This window comes from Carya illinoinensis, chromosome 1, assembly GCF_018687715.1.
Source record: "Carya illinoinensis cultivar Pawnee chromosome 1, C.illinoinensisPawnee_v1, whole genome shotgun sequence".
NCBI classification, from domain to species: domain Eukaryota; kingdom Viridiplantae; phylum Streptophyta; class Magnoliopsida; order Fagales; family Juglandaceae; genus Carya; species Carya illinoinensis.
In genome coordinates this window covers 6,290,028-6,299,520 of record NC_056752.1, presented here as the reverse complement: position 1 = coordinate 6,299,520, position 9,493 = coordinate 6,290,028, and the positions used below count along the sequence as shown (strand labels likewise).

At 40.3% G+C, this 9,493-nt stretch overlaps 1 protein-coding gene across 2 annotated transcripts; it reads right to left on the bottom strand.

Annotated features, from left to right (window-relative positions):
* Positions 1–3,734: 3,734 nt before the first annotated feature.
* Positions 3,735–9,015, bottom strand: LOC122307956 (disease resistance protein At4g27190-like). Of its 2 annotated transcripts, XR_006241868.1 has the most exons (3): positions 6,847–9,015; positions 4,693–6,522; positions 3,735–4,610 (listed from the first exon to the last, which is right to left on the bottom strand). XR_006241868.1 is itself a non-coding variant. In XM_043121095.1 (2 exons), the coding sequence occupies exons 1-2, from the start codon at positions 8,765–8,767 to the stop codon at positions 5,882–5,884; spliced, it is 2,562 nt and encodes an 853-aa protein (XP_042977029.1). In that variant the 5' UTR covers positions 8,768–9,015; the 3' UTR covers positions 3,735–5,881. The 2 variants fall into 2 exon arrangements, 1 of the variants encoding a protein (XP_042977029.1); XM_043121095.1 differs by having other exon boundaries at positions 3,735–6,522.
* Positions 9,016–9,493: the final 478 nt, after the last annotated feature.

Below are 9,493 nucleotides of genomic sequence, written 5' to 3'. Positions count from 1 at the left end.
CTTAAGGGAAAGTAGCTGGATCTTTAGCATGACTGTTGGGGGAATTTTTTCCTGGGCTTTAGGCTTAAGAATATGGGCCCAAATCAGGAGTCAGGGGATTTTCCCAAACCCCAGGGAGCACGAGAGGCCAGCCCCAATGCTAAAAGCCCCTCTCCCCTTGTGTAATTTAATTCTTTTTTTAGTAGTTAAGAAAGTAACTACTAAGAAATTTATATATTTTTTAAAAAATATTTAAAAAATTAATTGGAAAAAAAATTTGCAATTGCACTAGGAACACATTTTGGGACATATGGTGGAGGCAACGTAGCATTGTCTTTTATCTGTTATCATATAGAATAGTTATTAAGTCCCGTTGGGATAATGAGATTGTTTCATCTCATCTTATTTTATTATTATAATTTTTTTAAATTTTCACATAAAATATAATAAATAATTTTATTTTTATAAATTTTAAAATAATAATAATATTAAAAAATAATATTTTAACATTATTTTATTTTATTTTTAATTTTCATCTAAAACACGAGAATGACACCCTCCTGAAAATTTCTTTTTGGAACAAACGCGTTTTAAAACCCTCTCGTTAATCAATTATGACAAGTATTGCTTTGACCTGTTCTAAGGGAAGAAGCATCGGGGCAGTCGTTGTTTGCTGCTTTCATTTCATTTATCTGTGGTGTGGATGCAAGCTTATATCTAAAGTGACATTTTTATTTTTTCAGTTCCTTTAGGCTTTAACCCATACTTGGAATCCGTAGATTTTCTAATTTTTTAAAATTTTTTCAAACATCATTAAAATATAAAAAACTTTTAATTTTTAAATTTAAACTTTTTCATCTCATCATTACTTCCTTATCATTATAATTATATGAAACTTAAAAAAAATATAAAAAATAATATAATTTTTTTTAATTTCTTAACAAAAATCATATTAAAAATTTATATTCAAATAATATTTTAACATTATAATATTGTATTAACTATTTTCTCTGTCATTTATCAAAATTCAATAAAATGTCTTTATTCAAACTATTTCACTACTATTTACAAATAATTTTATTACTATTTACAAATATACTAAATGTCCAAACAAGACCTTTGTCTTCCTATCCTTTTCCATTTCGCTAAGCAACTTGTAAAGTTGCTTTCATATAAAATCAAGAGACAGCCACAAAAAAAAATTCTATTAAAATAAATTTATAAATTGACGTGACTTTATATAATACGTTGGATCTACGTTATAATTAAAGTAGCTAAAGTATTTTCTCTAAAATAAAAAAGCATCTTACTATAAAGTTTTTGATCAATTTTCTCTGGGTGTTGCCACTTGGCTCATTTTGCTACCTCAAAGTTATCGCTAGTTAAATTTTATTTTTTTAATATTTTTGATTTTTTAATTTTTTAAATACAAAAATTCGCTAGTGGTAACATTTTTAATCATTTAAACAAACTACAATAATAATATGGACTAATGATAACTTTGAAATTATTAATTTTACTCCAACAAGAATTGTTGGCAATACTAATGATGTCATTGACTCATTAGTGTAGGCTTAAGGGAAAGTAGCTGGATCTTTAGCATGACTGTTGGGGTGATTTTTCCCTGTGGCTTTAGGCTCGAGAATATGTGCCCAAATTAGGAGTTAGGGGATTTTCCCAAACCCTAGGAGCACGAGATGCCAGGCCTAGTGCTAAAGGCCCCTCTCCCTACCTAGCCCTTTGGTAGCCCGATTCAGGGGCCCTTGACTCATGCGAGTTGGGAACAGGGCCCTAGGTCAGAAGACGGGTTGCCACCCAAGGTCATGAGAGGCCACCTTGATGGAACTTCCAAACAATATCTGAAGATCACGCCACATTAAATGCACTCATCGGAGGATCACGTCGCATTCATTGCCACATTTAGAGGTCCACGCCACATTAAATGAGGCCTGGTGGAAGGGTTCTGAAAGGACACCTCTTTGCCCAGTTGTAGGGCATGGTCTCTAACCCCAAGCACAGGTATAAAAACAACTCTCAAACATCGAAATGGACTCTATGGACTTTGCTTACTACAACTATCTTTGAACTCTCTCCTTCAAATTTTACTAACTTAAGCATCGAAGGCTCCACCTGGTCGCCACCTCAGTCACCAAACTTTGGAGTTATTTTTATATTTACAGGCTCAAGATTGAAGGCCTGAGTTGCCGAGGGCTTGGCCCAAAAGCATACGAAACAAGATGTCAACAATGACGCCGTCTGTGGGATCTGAAAAAATCAAATGTGTGTCCTTAGTGCACTTGCGAGAGCCCACTTTCAGATGGCTCGAGAGTGCAGTAAAACAACAACATAGATAAGTATGGAGACGAAAACTATGAAAGCGATCCCGCCAAAAGGAGTGAAAAGGGAGACGCATGACAATGCGGCCGGTAGGCCAAAAGACACTAGAGGGGGAACCAACATTGCGTGAACGTGGGAGGAGATACTAATCATCCTTCTGCCAACTTCGGAATGCACCCATGTGGAAGATGAAACGAGGGATGAGTATGCACTCAAGAAAGTGGAAGAGCATGTGCCACCGGAACTAATCCTGTTGGACCCAAACCGAACAGAATCCACTGCTAGGATAGGCACTGGAATAGACATTGAAGTAAGGGACGCCCTATAGCAGCTGCTCGTGGAACATCGAGAAGTCTTCGCTTGGAGCCATGAAGACATGTCTAGGATTGACCCGATGTTCATGCAACATCATTTGAGTGCGGATCTAAAGCCAAAGAAGTAAGACAGAGGCTTAGGAGTTTCAACAAGGAGAAGAACGCTACTATCACCGATGAGGTCGATTAACTGCTCGCGACAGGAAGCCATCACCACTCTAAACCAAGGGCTTCGTATAGGAGTACGGACAGGGCACTTCCACCCCTGCCAGAGACATAGGCAAGTCGGAGTGACCCCCTTACTGGGAAAGTCCAGGCCGACTCGCTCCTCCCAGCAAGTCGAGACATTGTAATGGAACATGGACTGTATGGCAAGCTCTAAGAGATGGAGATCCATCAAATGGTGCAGCCACAAAGCGCAGTTCATGCCAGCCCTACCACACTTCTTCAAGTAACAAGGGGCGACATGAACCTCAACTAACCTCCCCAAAGGCTTACGAGCCACCCGTGCAAAAAAGGTTAGGTCAAATCGGCAATGCCCAACGATTCAAGGCTGGCGCACGATGACCCCCCAAGGAAAAACTTGAGGCTTGCTCTAACATTGACCCACGACAAGCCCTTGCTCAAGAGGACTGACATGAGGCCAAAAGGCTGACCAAGATAGAGGCTCTGTAGGAGCCTAACCCGCTTAAGTTGAAAGGAAAAGGGACTTGGATTATGAGGAAATGAAGAAAGAGATGTGGCACTTTTCAGCCACCAAGGGATGCTTTATATAGATGGCTTGTGGCATTATGTCTCCCCCCCCCCCCCCCCAAAAGGATCTAGGGAACATGCGTATCCTCCCACCTCGTCATGTCTAGCTTGGATCTCGCTGGAATGCTGCTCAAATCTTTCATTGTCATTAATGCCCACTGGCACTATTAAGATAAGAAGGGTGTAACGGGGGAACCTCAATGTCCAACCAATCGGGATGTGTAGCGCCCCATCGCCACGTTGACCCTATAAGCAATACGAGCCTTGTAGGGCGGTCTTCGAATGACTCGACAGCAGGGGAAATATAAAGGACATAAAGATACATAATGAAGCATGAAAGACATGACAACGTGCAAAAGTAAATAATCTCATTAAGAACAAATCCGTGAGGTCAGAAAATAGGAAAAATCAACATTTTACATTGAATCAGAAATAAAATACATAACATGAATGCAAGGCCGAACTAAGTGATCACAAGATCCTCCTCAGACTCAACAAGACCTGCCTTTGGGGTGTTCAGATCTGCTGTGAGCATGGCGGGGTTAGCCAAAAAGGTACTCGGGATTAGGTCTTCCCCTACGCAAGCTCCCGCCTCCAGCGCCACCGGACTGGGCGTAACTAACCCAAAATCCAATAGCTGCGTGTTGCGCCCAAGGTTCATTAGCAAGTAGTCCTTTAACCCTTCATGGCCCGTAGAGAAGCTGTGGTACCACGCTCCATCTCAGACCTACCAAACGCATGACTGCTAAAGCAAAGCCTCCACCTCGGCATTTGTAGACTTCAGCGCGTCACCCTTTGCCCTCATAGCTTTAAGAGAGTTCCTCCTCTCCAAAGTGACTGGGAGATGTCCAAAAACTTCTTCTCGGTCCACTTGTGGGACCTCTCAACGAAGTCACGCTTGCTGTCCAGCTCTAAATTTACAAATTGAAGCCTTTCAAGCTTCTTCGATTGGCGGTCAAATATCTCCTGAATACTACCTCTTGTGTCTGACTCGCACCCAAGGTCATGACGGCACAATGTAGCCTCTTCTTAGGACTTCTGCAAGTCAGAATTTAGATAACTGAAACATCGGTGCAGGTTAGCAAGGGAACCCTCCAAATCCTCCCTGAGTTCTCTCTCAACCCTCGGGTTACCCAAGGCCACGCGGGCCAAAGAACGAGACTCTTGGTTCTTAGTCTCCAACTCTTCTTGGTCCTCCACGATGAATGTCGCCAGTCGCTCTACACCCTACTAGAAAAACCCTCATTAGAATTGCAAAAGGAACGTCAGGACACCAAAAGGAAAAGGGACAAAAGCCCCGAGTATGAACCTGTGCAAAGAATCCTTGCAAGCCTTGGGTGGTCGCTTAGACACGGCCCACGTGATCTCTTATATGCCCCAGTCGGGGTGCAGCCTCCATTGTAAGGGGCCCTTAGCTTCTGCCCCCTCGCCCTAGGTCACCCCCGAACCCGCTCAGACCTTAACAATAGTTGCCTCAGCCCCAACAAAGACAAGGAAAGCTCCGGGGGCATCGACAAACTCCTCGTACTGCCTACCCCAGTACGAGCCCCCACCACCTGACCCCCTATGCTTACAACCTCAGCCATAGCCTCCCCAGCCCATAGCATGGCTTGTGTTGCCCCTTCTGGTGCTCCAGCATGACCTCTACCTCCAAGCAGAGCCCGAAGAGTGGACAACGGGAATGTTAATTCTATGCGCAAGAAAAGACACGCCCTACTATCCCTAAGTAGAATGACCCCAGGAAGCACCAGAGAATAAAGCTGCGAGGCCTGCCCCACCAGGCGAGGTAGGCAGAACAACCAATGCAACCGCTGAAGGGCTCGAATTGACCAAGGAAGAAGCATAGCAGGCGAGTCAGGTGGGGACTGCACCCCCAAGCCTCGAGGGGGTGACGGCAACGTGGCTTGACTCGAAGAGGCCAGAGTAACCTCCCCGATAAAGCTGATGCAGGTCGCTGGATGAATACCCCCATTGCGAATTACTCGGAAGGGCGAAATACATTATCATCATAATCTGGTCTAGCCGGTGAATCCCCTCTAGGTTTCTTTCCTTTCCCTTCCACTGGCGGCTTACGCCCTGGGCGACTTGTCGACTTCAAGTAGTTGTATTGTTTTACACTCATGTACCCCAGGAGTAGATATCGATGGGCCATGCATGGTTACAAACAAAACAAATAAGAAAGTGTCATAAAATATATTTGGCCCTTGGAAAGTTTTTTACTTGTTAGTTATTTTGTTAATGTACATAAGAAAGCTGATCATTACATCAAATGTCACTCACAAAATTAATACATCAAAATACATCAAATTTATCTTTTATATATATATAGACATGCACACGTACGTCATATATATAAACTTCCAGAAAATTATACATATATATATATATATATATATATTGCACACCTCACTCCAACAAAAACACGTAAAATATTATTTAGTTTCGCCTGTGGATGCATGTGTCTCCAATTCGTTTCCCCCCAACTAGTTTCCATCATATTATTGCTCAGTGCTCAGAACATCGCAGCCGATCACCTCAACCTTCACTTTATTACCCGGCCAAGTCTTTTCATCCCTACAAAGATTCCTTAATTTGCAAAGGTTCCTCAATTTCAAGTTTTGTAGTTTTGGGGTAATAGGATTTGGATCAGCCATATTGATCTGCAATGGAAGATAATTGAAGAGCTCTTCTAAATTGGGACAATAGCTTACCTTGATTACTTCTAGCTTTGGCATTGTGCGATTATTGGAGTTCCCCAGGGAGAGAAGATATTTCATCTTCGAACAGGAAATCACAAGTAGTTTCTTCAGTCTCTGAAATCTCAGCCCGAGAAGATTGCCTAGTTCTGAAATGCTTTCAACGCCTCTCATATGTTCCAGATGAAGTTGCTCCAAATTGGGTAGTAGGTCATACTGTGCTGCAGGTCCTCCAGTCCGAAAACTGCAGTTACAGTGCATAATCTGAAGCTTTTTTAAATATGTAAAGCTTGTGCCTTGTAGCATCTCATTCAGTCCTCCACAATCTATTATGCCTAGATCACTTGCATTGCTCAACAACCACCCGATCTGTCCTCCCGAGAGATCAATCCCATCTATAGTCACGAATTTTGGCGCATCCAAGAGTAGCCATAGGTCTCGCACTAGTAGATATTCAAAGTATCGCTTAGAATAGTCCATATGGAGCATAAATGCGTCACAAAATAGTTTGTAAATATTAATAAAATATTTTAAACAAATATTTTTTATTTAATTTTGAATGAGTAGAAAAAAAAAAGAAATTGTTGAATAAAATTATTATAAAATTAAAATTTATTTAAATATAATTTTTATTTTAAAATTTTTTTAAAAAATTACGATTTTTAAGATTTTATTTAAAATTTTTTAAAAAATAACTATTAGATTAAAAAAATTAAAAATTACTTTTATGTGAATGATATTTAAAATTAAAAGATCTTAGAAAATACCTGGACCAGAACATATCGATAGTCCGACGCTAATGTCGAATGCTTTTAATCCATTTATCCAGGAAGTAATTGTATCTTGGGGAGTGTAACATGGGATCCAATTCAATGTGATGGATAAAACTTGTAACCGCTCCAGGCATGGCAGCTCTTCAAAACATGCTTCCTCCTCTTGTACCGCTCCTTTCTCTTTCCAAATGTAGCCACTGTCTGACAGGTCCAGAACTTCTAATCTGGACAACTTGGATATGACTCCAGCTTTAACCACTTTCAGTTTGTAAGTCCCGGCTAAGTTTAGATGCCTTAAGTTGCTGAGTTGCTCTAACCCTCTTGACAATTCTCTAATACCAGTCAAAGAGAGATCAAGTACTTGAAGTCTACTGAGCCTTTCCAGTGGGGGCAATCCTTCGAGATCCTTGCAATTACTCAAAAGAAGAGCACGGAGGTCATCCAGTTGAAGAAGAGAATCAGGCAATGACTTGATGCAGGTCGTACTGAAATTCAAGACTCTCAGTGCTTTAAATCGTTCCAAAAATATTTCAGGAATTAAGTCAAGGCGAGGATTATTTTGTAGTAAAAAAGTTGATGCCTCTGAACATCGAATCACAAAATCATTAGGTAGTTTTTCTAAATCATTATCCATAAAAGAAACTCTTTTGAGAGAATTTGATAGCTCGGTAGCTGAAATCTCTTTCAACCCTTTCCCTGTACGAACGAGGTATTTACTTCCATCCTCGCTGCAGGTTGATGCAATCCATATGCTAACATCACGAACAACGTCATGCATCTTCACGGTGCCCTTCCTGGAACCCTCTTCCAACAAACAGGCGTCCTTCAAATTTTCAATCAAACTAATTCCTCTACTGTAGAAAACCTCATAGTCTTCTCGTTCATCTATTAAACCTTCCGCTAGCCAGTACCATACCAGTTCAACTATATCAATTGAGAAGTCCTCAGGAAACAAAGAGCAGTAAAGGAAACAATTTTTCAAGTCTTCACATTCTAATGAGTCGTAACTCCACTTCAAATGCTTATAAACCGTCTCCTCAACTTGCGCTGCACAAGGCACTGATCTTCGGAACTGATTCAAAGCATGCTTCCATACCTCAGGATTCGTCTTTCGTCTCATAGCTGTTCCCGTGGTGATGATGGCCAAAGGCAATCCTTGACACTCTCTACAAATTGCCTCTGCAAGTGGTCTGATATGTTCCAAACTAACCACATCCGCCGCATGCCGACTAAATAGTTGCCAAGCGTCTTCATCCTTCAAAACGCTCATTTTAACTTCAACATCAGTCAGCATATCCCTACATACATCCAAAGATCTAGATGTCAACATGATCTTACTTCCGCTTTGAACTTCAGGCCGCGGGACACCCAAAATGTCCAAATCAATTTTTTGCCAAGCATCGTCGAGAATGAGAAGAAAACGTTCCTCCTTTAGTCTTCGATGAAGTTGAGTAGCCATTCCATCCGCTCCCGAACTTTCTTTCAGTTCCAACTTCAGTCTGGAAGCTATTCCCATCTGGAGCTTTTTTATGTCCAAATTTTTGGACACTGTAACCCATAGTACACAGCTAAAAGGCATATGATTTGAATTCATTTCAAGCAGCTTATTGTTCAAATTTCTCACCAGATTAGTTTTGCCGACGCCTCCCATCCCCCATATACCAATCCTCTGGAATCTATTGTCAAACAATAGAGCCATAGTTTTGGCTAAATCTTCTGATACTGATGCTGTTTGATCTTGAATTGAAGGTCCAGGAATATGCTCCACTGCTGTGTTCTTGGCTAAAACATCAAGCTGTTGTGTGCCTTTGACAATGTTCTTGATCGTAGAAGAGATAGAGTCACAGAGACTCTCAGTAGTTTTTCCGACTGCTCCACCGACAAGCGCGGCCACCACCACATCCATGCCGGACATTTTGCTTTGAAAAAACTCACAGCCAAAGAACTGTTGATCAAGAACACTTGTTTTCGCAGCTTCTGATTAAAAATGACAATTATTGCTTTCAATTTTTCTAGTGGAATGTGAAGAACAGTCGTTTCCGCAGCTTCTCGTTAAAAATGGCAATTATTGCTTGCACTTTTTCTAGCGGAGAAACTAGTACGGGAATGACAGCATCCTGGAAATTTCACTTTGGAAAAACTCAGTCCAAAGAACTGCATAACAAAACGCGTTAAAAGTTTTTTTCTTTTTTTTTTTTCTTTTTAGTCCTTTTACGCAGTGGAATCCAATGAAACGCGTTTTAAAAGTTCGTTTTTCTTTTACGAAGAATCCAATTGAACGCGTCTTCTTTTATTTTTTATTTTTTATTTTTTATTTTTATTTTATTTTATTTTTTTTTCTGAAATCAATGAGGGTTGAAAAGATTTCCACATGGCCCCATCTGGGCAATTATTTGCTGCTTTCTCTTTATTTATTTTTCCAGACAAAGTATTGAAGTGGAATTAACGTCTGTCACTGCCACCTTTTAGATTCGAAAATATTGCGAAATTTTATTTTGAAAACAGTAGTTAGGCATCAAGTATTAGTTACGTTTATATCCAGTTGTTGAGTGGGTAGAAAATGTATTATAGCTTTTGAAAAAAAAAAAAGATTTATTTTTAAAAAATTAATTTTTTTATGTTAATTTATATTTATTTATAT

Excerpts from the sequence above, each read along its gene's own strand:
- LOC122307956 (XM_043121095.1), bottom strand. The coding sequence starts at position 8,767 with ATGTCCGGCATGGATGTGGTGGTGGCCGCGCTTGTCGGTGGAGCAGTC. Across the intron at positions 6,523-6,846 it reads ATCGATATGTTCTGGTCCAG|TGCGAGACCTATGGCTACTC; the intron begins GTATTTTCTAAG and ends AATATCTACTAG.